Source organism: Bufo bufo, chromosome 1, assembly GCF_905171765.1.
Source record: "Bufo bufo chromosome 1, aBufBuf1.1, whole genome shotgun sequence".
Classification (NCBI taxonomy): domain Eukaryota; kingdom Metazoa; phylum Chordata; class Amphibia; order Anura; family Bufonidae; genus Bufo; species Bufo bufo.
The window spans coordinates 784,990,038-785,008,554 of NC_053389.1; the positions used below are offsets into that span (position 1 = coordinate 784,990,038).

The 18,517-nt window shown below is 42.7% G+C and overlaps 1 protein-coding gene across 2 annotated transcripts in view; it reads left to right on the top strand.

Moving 5' to 3' along the window:
- The window catches only part of ANGPTL6 (angiopoietin like 6), a 51,860-nt gene extending 33,992 nt beyond the window's left edge, over nucleotides 1-17,868 (top strand). For both annotated transcript variants that reach the window (XM_040414905.1, XM_040414904.1), the window contains exons 2-6: nucleotides 11,983-12,615; nucleotides 13,835-14,024; nucleotides 14,210-14,403; nucleotides 15,593-15,863; nucleotides 16,148-17,868. In XM_040414905.1, coding sequence (XP_040270839.1) covers nucleotides 12,031-12,615; nucleotides 13,835-14,024; nucleotides 14,210-14,403; nucleotides 15,593-15,863; nucleotides 16,148-16,338 — 1,431 coding nt within the window. In that variant the 5' untranslated portion in view covers nucleotides 11,983-12,030 and the 3' untranslated portion in view covers nucleotides 16,339-17,868. The remainder of the gene's footprint in view (nucleotides 1-11,982; nucleotides 12,616-13,834; nucleotides 14,025-14,209; nucleotides 14,404-15,592; nucleotides 15,864-16,147) is intronic.
- The last annotated feature ends 649 nt before the right edge of the window (nucleotides 17,869-18,517 follow it).

The window sequence follows — 18,517 nt, forward strand, 5'->3', positions numbered from 1 at the left end:
GCACCCCTATCAATCAGCTGTTTTGTTGTAGCACCGCAGTGAATAGAAGATACAACAAAACAACTGATTGGTGGGAATGGTGGTTGTCAGACCCCCGCTGATCAGATATTGATGGCTCCTGAGGATTCAGCCAACACCCCCTCCCCCCAAAAAAAAATTCTATGGAAAGATGTTTCTATGAAAATGTAATAACTGCGATCATAAGTATCCTCAAATAGCCTTTTTCGATATTTGATCTCTGCTGTGGCTGATTCTTCTGCAGTGTGCAATAAGACCACTATATCTGTAAAGAATAAATCAAGGCAACTGGACTTACTGTAGATTTCTTGAAAACGTTTCACTCGTTCTTCCAACGAGCTTTCTCAATTCTGAGTGACTGTACAAGAATTCTCTGGGAATAAATATGTAACTGAATCAACATCTGGTAATTATACCCAGCATGGGGTCAGTGGTCATTATACCCAGCATGGGGTCAAAGGTGTTGATTCTATTATCCTAATTGGAGTCAGTAGGTGATAAAGACTTCCCAGAAAAAGGTGTAAAGACAGCATTGTATGTGGCAGACAATAGATGTCTAACCCCCTCGCCTCTATTCAAGCTTGGCTTCTTCATTTTTACGTAGATGGCCTCCTTCACACCTCGTTTGTACCAATCAGCCTCCTTATCCAAAACACGTACTTGACTGTCTTCAAAGGTGTGACCTGTTTCTTTTGGATGTAAGTACATGGCTTAATCTTGACCAAAGAAAATCCCCACCAGCACAGAGGCCAAGGCGAAGGAATTCAAACACCTCAGAGGGGCACTTAAAACTTGTGGTTATCCAGTTTGGGCCTTTGTCAAAACAGAAGGAAGGAGAAGAAAGAGCACCAAGACTACCAGTGAGGGCGAGAAGCATGACAGACGCAAGAATATGGTTATCCCATATGTAGCTGGGGTGTCTGAGAAACTCAAAAGGATTTTTAATAAACATCACATCCATGTCTGCTTTAAACCCAGCACCACATTGAGGCAACAACTGGTTCACCCCAAAGACCCAACGCCTAAACACAAGATGGACAACATTGTGTACGCAGTCCAGTGCAATGAGGAATGCTCAGAACTGTATATCGACGAAACAAAACAACAACTACATCAGCGTATGGCTCAGCATAGAGGAGCCAAAACCTCTGGTCAAGATTCAGCCATGTACTTACGTCTAAAAGAAACAGATCACACCTTTGAAGACAGTCAAGTACGTGTTTTGGATAAGGAGGCCGATTGGTACAAACGAGGTGTGAAGGAGGCCATCTACGTAAAAATGGAGAAGCCAAGCTTGAATAGAGGCGAGGGGGTGGTTAGACATCTATTGTCTGCCACATACAATGCTGTCTTGACACCTTTTTCTGGGAAGTCTTTATCACCTACTGACTCCAATTAGGATAATAGAATCAACACCTTTGACCCCATGCTGGGTATAATGACCTCTCAGAATTGAGAAAGCTCGTTGGAAGAACGAGTGAAACGTTTTCAAGAAATCTACAGTAAGTCCAGTTGCCTTGATTTATTCTTTACAGATACACCATGACCTGGATAAAGGAGAACCTTCACAGACCATAAGACCACTAGAGGTCACTGTTTTGGCCATTATGAGCCCTCCTATAGAATCTGCCTTGATTGACATCATGTTTGTGATCAGGGCTTTTCAAAACTAGTCTCCCAGTGTCTTAAAGAGGACCATCAAGTATCTCATTGGTGGGGGTCCCACCATTGGGAAACCCACCAATCATGAGAACAGGGCCCTGAGGGCCCACAGTGAATAAAGCCATGGTCACGCATGCAGACGGTCACTCTAGGAAACTGCTGAAGAAAAGTCAACAGTCCCATAGGGATGACTAGAAGCAGCGTGCATGTGTGACTCACTCCATTCACTTTGATTTTTTTTTACTGTTATATATTTATATATATTTTACAATGTATACCTCTATATCAGACTGAAAAAAATCTTTGTGGGGGTTTCCAAGTGTGTTTATTATAATGCTATGGGGATATGCCCATTTTTCACTGTGCACTAACGCTGCTGTGTGCAGCATCCTAATTTCCATACAGGCTGTTGTTTTTGTGAGGACAGGATCTCTCAAGTCTCACAAGTGATGCTAAAAACATATTTTTGTGTTACTTTAATTAAATTCTGTAACAGAAATCTGCCACTAGAGGGAGCTCACAGCATAAGTTCCCATAGAACTCAATGATAAATCAATATTAGTAGTGAGCTCCTCCTAGTGGTGACAGAGGGAGGTTTCTGGATAATAGTAAACCCTCCTAAGTTTAATGGAGGTTTCTGGATAATAGTAAAGCCTCTTAAGTTTAAGGGGGGTTTCTGGATAATGGTAAAGCCTCTTAAGTTTAAGGGGGGTTTCTGGATAATGGTAAACCCTTCTAAGTTTAGGGGAGATTTCTGGATAATAGTAAACCCTAATGCAGCGAGCCAGGACCGCAGGGGAATAACTTGTGAGGTGACGGTGTACCGAGGAATAATCACAGTTAGTTCTTTACTCACAGTTTTGACGCTCCCTGGGCCGGGCTGCAGTGAAGGGTAGAACGGCACCAAATTCTCCGGGGCACACTCTATTACAGGGGACACCGGCCAGGTGGTGATCGAGGTGCCCTTGATAGTGGTTGGATTTCCTGGGTGCTTGTGCGGCTGGGCCCCTGAATTAGGTAATGTTGTGACGCCAGCACCTTGGTGGTGCAAAATGATGAGAGTGGTTGTAGTATGGAGATGGAAGAATGAGGCAGGGTTTGAATCCAACTCAGAACTTTACTGTAAGCAGAGTCTTGACAGCAATTTACATCCAGATATGTATATGGAGGTTGAATACTGTAAATCCAGGTAACAGGCTGTATATTAGGCTATAGTAGGAGGTTGTGTACTCACTGGTAGTTAGCTCTTTGCCTTGTTCTAATCTCAGTAAAGGTGGTTCATGTCCTTATCTTCTACAAACAAGTGATGCAACAGATGGCCTGTCTGTCCTTGAAGTAACGGTGAGGCTGCTGGAAGCTAATAAATCCTTCACCTTGATACAAAGGCGCCTAAGGCTACTTTCACACTTGCCTTTGGGGTTCCGCTTGTGAGATCCGTTTAAGGGTTCTCACAAGCGGCCCCGAACTGATCCGTTCATCCCCAATGCATTCTGAATTGATAAGGATCCGTTCAGAATGCATCAGTTTGGCTCCGTTCCGCCTCCATTCCGCTCTGGAGGCGGACACCAAAACGCAGCTTGCAGCGTTTTGGTGTCCGCCTGGCCGTGCGGAGCCAATTGGATCCGTCCTGACTTACAATGCAAGTCAATGGGGACGGATCCGTTTGACGTTGACACAATATGGTGCAATTGCAAACGGATCCGTCCCCCGTTGACTTTCAATGTAAAGTCAGGAGTCCCTATTAATATACCATCGGATCAGAGTTTTCTCTAATCCGATGGTATATTTTTAACTTGAAGCATCCCCATCATCATGAGTTAGATCGTGAAAACTCAGATCCGACAGTATATTCTAACACAGAGGCGTTCCCATAGTGATAGGGACGCTTCAAGTTAGAATATACTGAGAACTGTGGACATAACTGTGGACATAACAGCACCCGATCTCTTACAGGGGGCTGTGATCCGCAAAATTAACCCCTCAGGTACCGCACCTGAGGGCTTAATTGTGCGTATCATAGCCCCCTGTAAGAGATGAGGTGCTGCCAGGCAGCAGGGGCCAGACCCCCCTCCCTCCCCAGTTTTAAATTCATTGGTGGCCAGTGCGGCCCCCCTCCCTCCCCAGTATTAAATTCATTGGTGGCCAGGGCCCCCCCTCCCCAGTATTAAATTCATTGGTGGCCAGTGCGGTCTCCCCTCTCCCCAACCCCCTAATTAAAATCACCTTCCTGCCCCCCCATCATTGGTGGCAGCGGAGAGTTCCGATTGGAGTCCCAGTTTAATCGCTGGGGCTCTGATCGGTTACCATGGCAGCCAGGACGCTACTGCAGTCCTGGCTGCCATGGTTACTTAGCAATTTTAGAAGCATTTTACTTACCTGCGCTGTCTGTGGCCGGCCGGGCGCTCCTCCTACTGGTAATTGACAGGTCTGTGCTATAAGCAATGCGCCGCACAGACCTTTCACTTACCAGTAAGAGGAGCGACCGGCCGGCCACAGACAGCGCAGGTAAGTATAATGCTTCTAAAATTGCTAAGTAACCATGGCAGCCAGGACTGCAGTAGCGTCCTGGCTGCCATGGTAACCGATCGGAGCCCCAGCGATTAAACTGGGACTCTGATTGGAACTCTCCGCTGCCACCAATGATGCGGGGAGGGGGGAAAGTGTGATTTTAATTAGGGGGGGGAGAGGGGAGGCCGCACTGGCCACCAATGAATTTAATACTGGGGAGGGAAGGAGGGGGGCCGCACTGGCCACCAATGAATTTAAAACTGGGGAGGGAGGGGGGTCTGGCCCCCTGCTGCCTGGCAGCACCTGATCTCTTACAGGGGGCTATGATACGCACAATTAACCCCTCAGGTGCGGCACGATGTGAAAACTCAGATCTGAAAAAGCTGTTATGCAGACGGATCCGTTCTGAACGGATACCATCGTTTGCATTATAGGTGCGGATCCGTCTGTGCAGATACCAGACGGATCCGCACCGAACGCAAGTGTGATAGTAGCCTAAAGCCTAGAATAATGGTTATTGTCCTTCCTTTGTCATTCCACATAGAAAATGGTAAAAATCCACTTGGCACTCCGGAAGAGTAGACGGTAGAATAAAGGTTTCACCTCTGCCTGCTTTCCTAGCTTAGAGAAAAAAAGACAATGCAGCAGCACCCTGCAAATCAGATAAAGTACAACAATGCCATAGTCACAGAAATATTATAGTGCTAATACTACGCTTATTTAGAAAGTGAGATGCTTGGCAAATGTATTTTGTACAAAACCATCTGAGCCCGTCTGCCGAACGTCAAGGCGATCTCTGTAAGACGGGTCCTAACACTAAATACTACCTGTTATGCGCCATAATGGCCGCCATAAAGTTCAGGAAGTGTTGGATCCACATGCATGCTGGGTACAACACTTCCTGAACTTTATGGTGGCCATTATGGCACATAACAGGTAGTATTTAGTGTTAGGACCCGTCTTACAGAGATCGCCTTGACGTTCGGCAGACGGGCTCAGATGGTTTTGTACAAAATACATTTGCCAAGCATCTCACTTTATAAATAAGCGTAGCATTAGCACTATAATATTTTTTTGTAACTATGGCATTATTGCACTTTATCTGATTTGCAGGGTGCTGCTGCATTGTCTTTTTTTCTCTCTAGGTTTTTGCCATGGCGGCGTGCACCTGCGCATTGGGAGGTGCTGACTAACCCCCTTTTCTTTGCTTTTCTAGCTTGACACTAAGACAAACGAATTGGCTCCTCTGGGCCGTGGAGCCCAAGAGATAGCTGAGAGGAAAGGGGTCCTCTCCTTCCCCCTTGCCCCTCACTCCATCTCCTCCAACTTCCATACTCTAACTCCCTCTAACTAGGCCTGAACTGAGGTATATATACTGTGGTGCTACCCCCATCTAGTGGTGGAATATGTGTAATGCACCTGACAGCCTGTTAACAGGGATCTTTATAAAAAAGTGCAATACAACATGGTACGACATACAATAAACCAAGATTTGCAGTGCCCACGTACATGAGTGGGACGCTGCACTAAGTTTAAGGATGTGGGTTTAAGCCACAAATTGTCTGCCTCCACTATAGGATTGTACATAATATTATCATAGATAACTACTTGAACGAGGGCGCTAAGCTAGAGGATGGTTGCCTCTTAGTCCCCTGCTTACAAACCTGCATATATATATATATATATATATATATACACACACCCTTCTCCTATTAACTCCTGAAAACATCTCACCAGACATGGAGCTGAATTGTGCCTGCAACCTGATATTAGTAACCACATGCTGTATCTGCCAAGGCCTGAATTTTGAGGTTTCTGCTTGATTTCCGCTCGTCAGCAGAATTTTTTTTCTTATTTTTGCTTCACTTTTCTTCTTTGTCTCCTGGGTATAGATGGGGGGGGGGGGGGGGGCAGCATTTGTGATGTAGGGTGCAGCCGTGTGTATACAGGGGGTTCATTCTAGATACTGTATTATATGTAGGGGGAATGGTACAAGTTGAGGACTTCATACGTAAAAATCAGCTTCTGCTATATGGAGGGTTAACCCGTGCAATATATTCCCCTCTGTGCCAAGTGCAACTTCACTGGTGGTCAAAGATGGAAGTAAACCAAGTAAGTATTAGACCCCCATCCTCTAATAAAATATATTGTTTGTTCAGTGCTATGACTTTACATTACACCTCGGGGCATACATTTGATTTTTGTACCATTATCAGTAAAGTAAAAGATGACGCAATTCTGCCAGTAGATTTCCCACAAAAATCCTTGTACGTCTATTAGACCTAAGGCCCCTTTCACACGGGCGAGTTTTCCACGCGGGTGCAATGCGTTCACCTGACGCATTGCACCCGCACTGAATCCGGACCCATTCACTTCAATGGGGCTGTGCACATGAGCGGTGATCACTTGTGCGTTGCGCGAAAATCGCAGCAAGCTCTATATTCTGTGTTTCTCACGCAACGCAGGCCCCATTGAAATAAATGGGGCTGCGTGAAAATCGCAAGCAAGTGCAGTGCGATTTTCACGCATGGTTGCTAGGAGATGATAGGGATGAGCAACCCCGGACCCTATTAAAGTAAATTCACTGTATTATTTTCCCTTATAACATGGCTATAAGGGAAAATAATAGCATTCTTAATACAGAATGCTTGCTAAAATGTCGATTGAGGGGTTAAAAAATAAAAAAAATTAACTCACCTCATCCACTTGATCGTGCAGCCGGCATCGTCGTCTTTCTTCTTCTTTCAGGACCTGCAAAAGGACCTTTGATGACTTAATTGCGCTCCCCACATGGTGACGTCAGTGCAGGTCCTGCTGAATGAAGATAGGAGGATTACATCATCAAAGGTCCTTTTGCAGGTCCTGAAAGAAGAAGAAAGAAGACGATGCCGGCTGCGCGATCAAGTGGATGAGGTGAGTAATTTATTTTTTATTTTTTAACCCCTCAATCGACATTTTAGTAAGCATTCTGTATTAAGAATGCTATTATTTTCCCTTATAACCATGTTATAAGGGAAAATAATAAAATCTACAGAACACCTAACCCAAACCCGAACTTCTGTGAAGAAGTCCGGGTTCGGGTCTGGGTACCACATTCAGTTTTTTATCACGCTCGTGCAAAACGCATTGCACCCGCACGATAAAAACTGAACAACGCAATCGCAGTCAAAACTGACTGAAATTGCGAGCGCACTCGCACGGGTTTCCCGCAATGCACACTCAACGCATCCGGAGCAAATCCGGGACGCCCGTGTGAAAGAGGCCTAAGTGTTGTGATGACGGGTACAATACAGGGCCATTGTGTAGTATATCATCAAGTGATCGCACAGACATGTCCACTAGCAGGCCTAAAAAATGTAAAATAGAGTATAATAAGAGGTTTAAAATTATGCCTAAAAAATAAAAACAAAAAAGATTTTTCCAATTAAAAATGCTTAATCAATAATCATATCAGAAAATATAAAGAGAAAAAGTTCACATAATTGACACAACCTATAAAATAATGAAGGTGAATGTCGTAAAAACAAAAACAATATTACAACTGCTGTTTTTGTTCCTCCCTTCCAAAAATTGGAACAAAACATGATCAAAAAGTCATATGTTCCCCAAAATGGTACCAATGAAATCCTCAATTCGTCCTGCAAGAAACAAGTCCACACACAGCTCCTTAGACAGAAATAAATAAAGAAATTACGGCTCTCAGAATAGGGTGGCACAAAAACTAGTAGTAACATAAAAAAGTAGTAACATAAAAACTATATAAATCTGGTATTTCCATAATCCTACTGAGCCACAGAAAAAAGCATTTATTACACATAGTAAGCAAAACCTAAAGACCTAAGCATCCCAAATTTTTTAACTGATGTTTTTGCCATCCCCAAACATTTATTATGCATATATAAATAAAAAATGATTAAGGAAAAAAAGTTATATTTTTTCAGTACATTATATGTACCCTATGATAGTGGCACTTGGAAATACAGCTCTGCAAACAACAAGCCCTCATATGACTACGTCAAAATAAAAATAAAAAAAAGTGATGGCTCTCAGTAGAAAGGAATGAAAAACAAAAAAAAATTTAAGCCAAAACTGGCTGCAGCAGTTAGTTGCGCCGCTATCTGCAACTTCTTCCCGCTCACGCCAGGTCTAAAATTGTGGGAGTGGCGAGGGCGGGGAAGGGGCCCGTCTAATTTACCATTTTCTACGCCTTGTTTAGGCGTAGAAAAAGGTCTAAATGTAAGACAGCTCGGAAGCTGTCTTACATTTAAAACTGGTGCTGGATGTGCCAAAGTTATGGAAAGGCCGGCGCCTCTTCATAACTTCGGCAGATCCTCCGCCAGCTATGGAGCTTTGATAAGACCGGCGTGGGCCCGGCTGCGACCAGCACTCACGCAAGATTTACGAGCCAGAGGAGGACGAAGTAGGAGAGTGGGTGGGCAAGGGGACTGCAAGGGGAGCGGTTATGCCGGCACATCGGAGAGGGACCTGGGCACTTGCTACCTTGACGCTGCCCCTGGGCACTTGCGGGACCTAATTTGCATATCTTTATAAAGTGTTTTTCAGCTTCTGGACGGGGAAAGACACAATACAGGTACTATTTTTATGTTGAGGAACTGTGCTATAAGGTGATATGGGCGCTCTGAAAAGGGTTGTCTCATCATGGACAATGGGGGAATATCACAAGGATATTCCCCCATTGTCTTATAGGTGTGGGTCCCACCGCTGGGATCCGCACCTATATCGAGAACGGAGCCCCGCAAGTGAAGGAGGGAGCACTGAACATGCGCAGCCGACCTCCATTCATTTTCTAAGGGGCAGGCGAAAATAGCCGAGCGCTGGCTCGGCTATTTCCGTCAGCCCCATAGAAATTAATGGTAGCGGTGGCCGCGCATGCGAGGCCGTGCATGTGAGGTACGCTCCCATTCACTTCTATGGGGAGCCGACTTGGTGGTGGCCGGACCGTAGTCCTCCAGCCGCTAGCTCCGTTCTCGATATAGGTGCAGGTGAGGTCCCAGCGGTGGGATCAGCACCTATTAGACAATGGGGGCATATCCTAGCGATATGCCCCCATTGTCCATGATGAGACAACCCCATTAAATGCTCAAAGTAGGTGACAGACTCCCTTTAAATGGAGCTGACCTGCAAAATCAGGCAGAACCCATAGACACAGGATGAGTCCCGGAACGAAAAAAACACAGAATGACCATATTATTAGTTTTAGAAGAAGTAAAACCATTAGGGATTGTGTAGTGAGGAGCCGCTTCCAAGAGAAGAGTTCTAATTGGTTGGAGAAATATATCTCCAAGGGTAATTTTAGTTGTGGACACTGTTCAACGTGTAGATTCATGTGTAGGAGTAAGTACCTAAAAATTGGAGGACTTGACCACCATGTGGTGAAACACTTCATTTCCTGTAGGACACAGTTTGTAGTGTATGTTATGTTTTTCCCTTGCGGACGATTTTATCTAGGAAAAACCATTAGATGCCTATATGTAAGATTTCGGGAGTACAGGAGGTCCATAGAGGCAGGTATAGGATCACCAAGACTGATTGAGCATATACATGAGGAGCATGAAGGAAAAAGTGATATATTAACATACGCAGGAATAGAGGTGGTGCAAGCCCCAGATCGTGGAGGGGACAGGAACCGCATCCTGTTACAAAAAGAAGCTTCTTGGATTATCAAAAAAAAAAACGCAATGGGTCCTTTAGGTCTAAATGAGAAGAATGATCTTGCGGTATTTGTGTAATCTTTTATGTTATTTATATTGTTTTATTGAGCTGTCTATGGTTGTCATGGATATGCCGCCGACGTGAGCGTATATTACGTGAGCACGTCGGCGTCATCACGTTGAGGCCTGAGGAAGCGCGAAACGGCTGTTGCCTTTCACTGTGCTGTACCCCCATCCATCCTGTTTTTAATGTGAAATAATAAAGCTGCAACGAGATTTGGTGAGTGCCGCTGGTTTTTCACTTCTTGAAGATTATTGTTAGAACCCATAGACAGGTGCGGTACTGTTTCAGAGAGAAAGCCGCCATATTTCCGACTTCCATACAACCCCTAGAAGAGTAATTGTCTCCCCAGGCTGCCAGATATCAGACACTGCAAATAATTCAGTGTAAGGCCTCATGCACACGACCGCTGTGTGTTTTGCGGTCCGCAAATTGCGGATCCACAAAACACGGATGGCGTCTGTGTGCGTTCCGCAATTTGCGGAACGGCACGGACAGCCATTGATGTAACTGCCTATTCTTGTCCGCAAAACGGACAAGAATAGGACAGGTTATATTTTTTTTTGCGTGGCCACGGAACGGAGAAATGGATGCGGGCAGCACACGGAATGCTGTCCGCATTTTTTGCGGCCCCATTGAAGTGAACGGGTCCGCATCCAAGCTGCAAAAAGATGATTGACTTTGAGAGTGGGTTTCTAGGAATGCGGTATTTTGGGTAATTGGTACTATAATTAAAAATACTGCATTCTTAAAATATTTGGGTCCTTTTTTTATTTTTTCTGTAAGACCGTCTAAGCTTAACCTTTAACACGCCAGACTGCTTGGTTACCTCTGAATGTAGAAATATGGAAGTTAAGTCATAGTGTATATCATAAAAGGTCTGGACATAGGTCGAGATTTACCAAAATTGCTTTAAAGGAAAACTGGCCTCTTTGCCCTTAGCAACCAATCAGATTTCACCTTTCATTTTTCACAGCTCCTTTAAAAATTAAAGGTGGAATCTGATTGGCTGCTAAGGGCAACTAAGCCAGTTCTTCTTTACAACGGTTTTAATAAATAATCTTTAATGAGTAGTAAAATGGTCGGAACTTTGACAACTTTTTTATTGATAAAAACAGAGGTTGTCATAGAAATTAAATTCAAATTGGATAAATTATATGATCGATTGTCGAATCTATAATGAAATATACCATACGTTGCCCACATTACACTGTTACACAGTTCCCTAAGTAACACTGGTCAATCCAAAAGCTACAGACTCTAGCTGCCATGCCATAGGTTCCAGCCCTATGAGTGATCATATCCAGAAGTGACCCCTTCAGAAGAGAATATACTGGTGACACACTTCTAAATTTGACCCTGGTGGTCCTCCTTCAGATCTCTTGACTGTCCAGATTGTCAATGATTTACCCCAGCAATCAACCTGAAAGCCGACAAACACATAGTTTCATTGACAAAGGCAGGCGTTGTCAGCTGTTTTTTTATTTATTTTTTAAGGCCTCTTTCACACTGCCGGCATTAGTTCTGGCAGGCTGTTCCAACCGAGAACAGTTTACCGCACGCAGTGGTATTTGTCCGGCTAAATCCCAGCATATTTTCTTGGTAGTGGCTGGATCTCCGCCGGACCCCATTATAGTCAATGGGGCCAACGGGCAATTCAGTAACATCCGGTGATGCCGGATCCAGATAGCTCTGGCAGACTGTTTTCTGCCAGAGCAGCCTTACGGCAGTGTGAAACAACCCTAAGTCAGAAAGACTTTCCCCGACTCTCTCATTCTATTGCTTTCCAGGTCCCCTGTTGGTCTCTACTTCTTGATTCCTCTTGACCCTGGATATGTGGCTGCTCAGCCAATGACTGGTCACTGCTAGTGTCTGTAGTCTTATAAAACCCATATGGCCAAAACAGCTATCAATAGTCAAATCTAACTAAAGGCTCTTGTAGAAGCTACTGCATGTGCGCTATTGTGTTGTGCCTTGATGAGGGTAAATACCTCTGTGATGACATAGCACTCATGAGATTAACATTAACTATGACTGTAATTACTCTGTTTTCCATTCCAGGATATACATTGTGAGGTCTGGACTTGCGGCTCCTAAATTAAGCTTACAATGAGCTTATATTCAGTCATATGGATTACACTGCTGCCAAGCCTTTGCCAACCACAGATAACAAGCGAATATGTTAATCTGAACAACAGAGGAAGCCAAGGTAAATGCACCTATACATTTGTGGTGCCGCATCAGAAAATCACTGGAGCTGTTTGCGTCAGCACAGCTAAGTTTCCTGAAGCGTTTGGAGTGAACAGAAGCGAAGTTGAGGAGTTAAAACAGGAACTTAGCCGTCAACAAACTGAGATTGAGAAAATTAAAAGGCTGGTAGACGTGGACCATGAAGTAGCCAATGAGATGGACCATCTCCGAAGAGAGAGCAGGAATATGGATTCCCGTCTCAGTCACTTGCATGTGCAGTTCCTCCATGAGGTTCTTCAGAAGAAGAATGACTCAAAAGAAGTGTTTCAGGGAGAAGATAAAGTAGTCAATGCTATCTCCGAAATCCCAATCTTAGCTTCTAAATACCGAGATCTCCAAGAAAAGTATAATTTCCTAACTTCATTGGTCAACAACCAGAGTCTTATCATTGCACGTTTAGAAGAGCAGTGTCAACAAAGCCTTGGTAGACGTCACGTTGACCAGGTAAGGACACTTAATATTAGCTAATAGTGTGTTATTCCCATAAACAACAACAACTTGTAGACACTTGAGCAAGACCTACAGAATGTGTGTGTTCTTTGATCTCCAGCAACTTTTGGTTGACATGGCCCTCATTAGTTTTTCCATAAGAGTACCCTAGCAGAACTCGACAAAAGAAGTAATGAGATTCAGAGGTCTACAATCATTAGTACAGAGAATTATTCTCCAAGATCATAGATCTTCTTGTATGTTCTGTGTCAAAAAGATGCCAGTATACAGTTAAAGCATTATAAATTTGAAGTGAACAAACAGGTGTGTATAGATCTATAGGGGGTGTAGATATTAGAAGGGTAGATATACCAGTTGCACTCGTTCTCTTGTGTTTGAGGGAGCCTAAAATAAGAACATATCAGTATTATAAATGGGACCATAAGTGGGGTCTCTGTTGCAGATTTTGCATTGGGAACTAAGAGCTTCAAGACATGCTCCTGGACTTTATGGTTCCTGTTGTGCCATTGTCTTTAAGATCACTGACCCATCAGAAGATCCTTTGGTCATTTGGTGGGCCAAACCAAGAGCGTGGGCACTTGGCAATGCACTTTACCATCCTTTTTGCTTAAATAATAGGGTGATTCTTTAGTTCATGGACCATCAGAAGATCCTTTGGTCATTTGGTGTGCCAAACCAAGAGCATTCAATAATGGGGTTGCTAAATAACAATTTACTAGGGAAGCTGAATGACTCCCTAATGAGTGATTAAAAACGGAAATTCTGATTATTACGAGAGTTTCCTTTCATCCTGAAATGGGTCGTTGTTTCCCAATTGTTTCTCAAGCTGCCATGGGTCATATACTATTTATGGTTTAACCTCAGCATATGCCATAAATATTTGATAGGTAATTGTCTCACTTCTGGGAACTCCCACCTAGTGGGAAAACTGGGTCCCATGAATCTCATTAGGTCCGGGGGAGAGTTGGGTGTTTCCTGCCAAGTGACCCCATTGAATGGAGCAGGAGGAATGTCGTTCTGCATAACAGTGGGGATCAATGGGCTGTTTTGACTCTATATAAAGCAAAGTGACAACCATAAGCCTTTACAAACCACTATGATTGGTTGTCACCAAGCATCTGAGACAAAGGTAATTTAGATTCAGAATATTACAAGACTTGTTTCTTTGTTTTAGGGGAACTGCTCTGTACATATCAGGTGATTTATTTTCCAGGCGCCATCCTATTCACAGTCAACAATTGAGGCTTTGAGCAACTCTTCAGAAGGGAAAAATAAACAAAATCATGATACTCATGGGGAGCAGACAGATGGAGCCGCACAGAGGAAAGAAATACTCCCAACACAAGCAACAAAGACAACCTCCAAAACCCCGGTTATCCAATCCGAGGCCTCCCAATCAGAAGGTGCCTTAGTTATGTGGACAATTATAACAAATAGACAGAAAATTAAACAAGATAAACAATATAGTAATCTTAGAATTTTTAAAATAGACCCAACTGTAATATTTTAATTACATACATTTACATTATATGACCAGGTTGGGGAATCCCATTGGTCAATATTGATCCATTGTTGTCTTCTCGAACAGGACCATGGATGGATTGCTCTGAAGCCTTTTTAGCAGGTCAGAAGTCAAGTGGTATCTATCTTCTGAAACCACACAACAGCAACCAAATCATGCAGGCCTGGTGTGACCAAGAGAACAATGGAGGTGGGTGGACGGTGATTCAAAGACGACAGGATGGATCAACCAACTTCTTTAAAACCTGGCATAACTATAAAGTAAGAGCAACTTCACTCTTGAAGATATATATATTTTTTTTATATTATTATCTCCGAGTTTTGGGGAGTCATAGTATGGTGCCGATTAAAGTGTATGCAATTTCATTTGGAGTTTTTTTGCTATTGAATTTCATACGAATCCAACAGAAAAAAGGTGGCATGTTCTATCTGGATTCTGTATCTACAGATGTATTCCGTCCTAGAAGTATTGCATCTAGGACAGAATAGATCCATACCTACGGCATCTGACAGAGTTGTACATAAGGACATGGAGGTCTTTCAGGATGAGCCTTTAAGGTGACCATAGTATATGAGCCATTAATGCAGACTTAGGTTTTATGATGTTCATTAACAATAATCATGATGTCTATAGTTCTTAAATAGGATCCCGGTTACTGTTTATTTCTACAAATGTGCTGTAAATAGCATGTGCCATATTACCAATATACTGTTAGCATCTCAGCGCTGATGTCTTTTTCTTTGAAGTGCCACCCCCTTGTTAGTACAGTCTGCTCCATGGATTGTAAAGTGTTCCCATCCTAAACACGGCTGCTAATGAAGGCGCATGGAACCAACTTGTAGGAAGCCCTGCAGAGGGAATGATAGGGTTCACTGACCTAAACTTATATTAGCCAGAGAAGTGCTGCTTCAGAGAGTGGTCCAAGAGAACCACTGTGCATTACAACAATGAGGTACAGTAATGGCCCTTATACAAGGCCCTTCAGAGCAGCAATGATCAGGAATGAGGAAGTTCATTCCTGATTATGGCCCACCCCATAGCTGCATTTACATGCAGCAATCATTGCTGTTGTATGGTGATGGACAATCATTTCAACGATCGTTCATCCCCAATTTCCTTGTTTGTAAGTATGACATCCCTGTTTACACAAGGCGATATGCCCCCGAGAGACAAGGATTTTTGGTGCTGCCTAAAAGATGTGACCATGCAATTAACAAGGTGATTGGCAGCACATTTACATAGATCAATTATTAGGAACAAGTGTTCGTAGGAAATAGCATTCCCAATAACTGCCTCCATCTTTGGTCCATGTAAAAGGGCCCTTAGTTCATCATGTGGTTGTAGCTGATCTTAGGAAGTCCCAACATCTACTCTACATTCACTCTTGCGACTATTTTGATATTTATATTTCCTTTCCTTATTTTTCTATTCCCTTCATTATTTCTACAGCATGGATTTGGTAATTTTGACAACGAATATTGGTTGGGTCTTGAGAACATTTACTGGTTGACCAAACAAGGAAACTACAAACTTCTTATCCTCATGGATGACTGGCAAGGTAGACAAGTTAGTGCAGAGTATGACCAGTTTCGTGTGGAACCAGAGAGCGACTTCTACCGGTTGCGACTAGGGCAATATCGTGGTACAGCTGGAGACTCCCTCTCCTGGCACAATGATAAACAGTTTAGCACTTTGGACAAAGATCGGGACTCATACTCAGGTGAGGAACATGGCAGAAATTTGGTTGAAAAAATGTTTCTACTTATCGTGAAAGCCCCAGAATTGGAAGTACAAAAAGTTTTAGTCTTGGTTTGGCCTTTTCAAGTAGCCTACACTTTGACAGGATGACAAAGCATGATATATATATGGGAATATAACCATTCATATATAAATTTATAGATGGAGTGAAACTTTCCAAATTATAAGGTCAACTTAAAAACAAATTTTTTGCCCAAGGAATTTCGGTTAATTTCTAACCACTGCTTTCATTTAATCTTCTTGAAGGTAACTGTGCCCATTTCCAGAAAGGAGGATGGTGGTATAATATGTGTGCCCATTCCAACCTGAATGGGGTATGGTACCGTGGTGGTCATTACCGTAGCCGCTACCAGGATGGAGTCTACTGGGCTGAGTTTCGTGGTGGAGCTTACTCTCTAAAGAAGGTCTCAATGCTTGTAAAACCCAACAAACAGTGACCTCTTGGTAACCTACCTGAGAAATACCAACCTATGAAGTTTAACCCTTCATTTTCTTACCAGCAATCCAGATGGAGACACGAAAAAAACATCTTGACTCCTCCACGTCGTTAGTCTATCTACGCTATGAATTAAAGATATTGGAGGGATCACTCTTTGTTTTGGAGAATATCTAATTCTATTTAAACTTTGTATTGATGATATTTTTATCAGAATGTTCTTTTAGTGCTCTTGGAGTGCCATTCATAACTGGAGACAGACCTATTGTTTAGTAGGGTTGAAATAGGACATGTTCATTAAGTACCACTGTTATTGTTGATCCAGAAGAAGAAAGACCCTGTGGCATAGATTATCCTATGCTATGAAGATCAAGTACCGACTCGGTTTTCTACACAAGCACTCTAGTACAAATAATTTAATTGTTAAACTGCTTTAAAATTGTTTTAATGAAGTGACCATCAGCACATCCCAAGAAGAGAGTCCAATAGTCTTAGTGCTCTTACTGAGAAGAATCCCTTTTTGTGTGCTAAAACCTTTTTGTCCCCATGATTTCTATGTATACTCCTATATTGTGCCCACCAGCCTGGGGATAAATCTATCTTTAGACATATCTCTTTACTGACATATTTATCCAAAATAAGGTCATTTTAAGTGTAAGAGCGCCTCTCACAGGACATACTCTAGTAAGTGCAGAACCAGCTATTCTACACCATGAGTGCATCTGCACCTATATCTGACATTGTGGACATGTTCTCATGTAGCTCTCACAAGAACAAGCTCCAAGATCAGAGTAAAGAGGCAGAAGCAGGACTATTATAAGGTTGCACTCTGTCTCAATTTTACTTTTTTTTAACCTTTAAATGCTTATAAATTTTACTTTGGTTGTCTATGTCTCCACAAGAACACTTATTGTCCTTATATTTGGCACCTCAGTGTTATGATAGGGACACTGGGTCTGACAGCAACCAGCCAGAATCTAACTTCCAAGCACAGAGTAGTAAATAAAAAATAAAAAAGTTATGGTTGGCCCTATTGCTATTTTTACAGCATGCTTTTAAGGGGCGTTCTCTTTTTAGATGCAGCATACCACTTTTTCCGGAAATCTTGGTTTCGTTATACCACCTAATGGTTTCCTGCATCCTGATCATGAATACATATAAATACCTGTGAGCCAAATATACATAATATCGAAATAAGGAGATTTCATTGTCTATTTCCCTTTGATAACACTTCTTGTCCTCATGTTTGGCACCTCAATGTTACAATAGGGACACTGGGTCTGACAGCAACCAGCCAGAATCTAACTTCCACGTACAGAGAAGTAAATGAAACGTCAACATCTCAACACCTCGCCAAAGGAAGATCGTTTTTGATTGCTATTTTTACAGCATGCTTATCAGGGGCGTTCTCTTTTTAGATGCAGTATACAATTTTTTTCTGAAATCTTGGTTTCGTTATACCACCAATGACATTGGTTTCCTATATTCTGATCATGAATACTAATAAATACCCATGTGCCAAATATACATACTATCGAAATGAGGAGATTTCATTGGATACCGTGTGTTGTCTGTGTCCCTCCCTTGCTTATTACCCGGTGATGGGGTGGAGTCTGGAGCATGCCCATGTTGTCATAGTAAAAACACTAAAACACATTTGCTGTAAAACATATTTAATATTAACAAAAATATTTGGAAAACAGTAGAACATTTCATTTCTAGAAACAGAAATGGCAACGGACACTGAAATGTGAAAACACAGGAACAAGAAAAGCGGCAATGGAGGTAAGTTCACCCCGAGGAAGGGATCGCTCATCTACACAGTCCTGAGCCACACGAATAAGGCACTGATTGAAGGCAATTTAGTTTGAGCCTTCACAATTGGGGGATTGCATAAGTAACAATTACATATCAGATATCTCCTTCCTTAACATTCCTCATGGCTCACGATACCTAGGGAAGACAGATGCGAGAAGACCAGCTTTAAAATAAATCTTCTGCAATACTCTGTTTGCAAAGTTTTTTGTTTTTTTTTTCCAATCCAAAGCTGGTCAACTTACTCCACTCACCAAAGGACATCTCGAGCCGAGAGGAAAGGTAAGAAAAGACACATCTGCACGCTATATATCTATATCTATTTGTGCTGGACTACTCCTTTTAATAGAAGGAACATAAGGTCA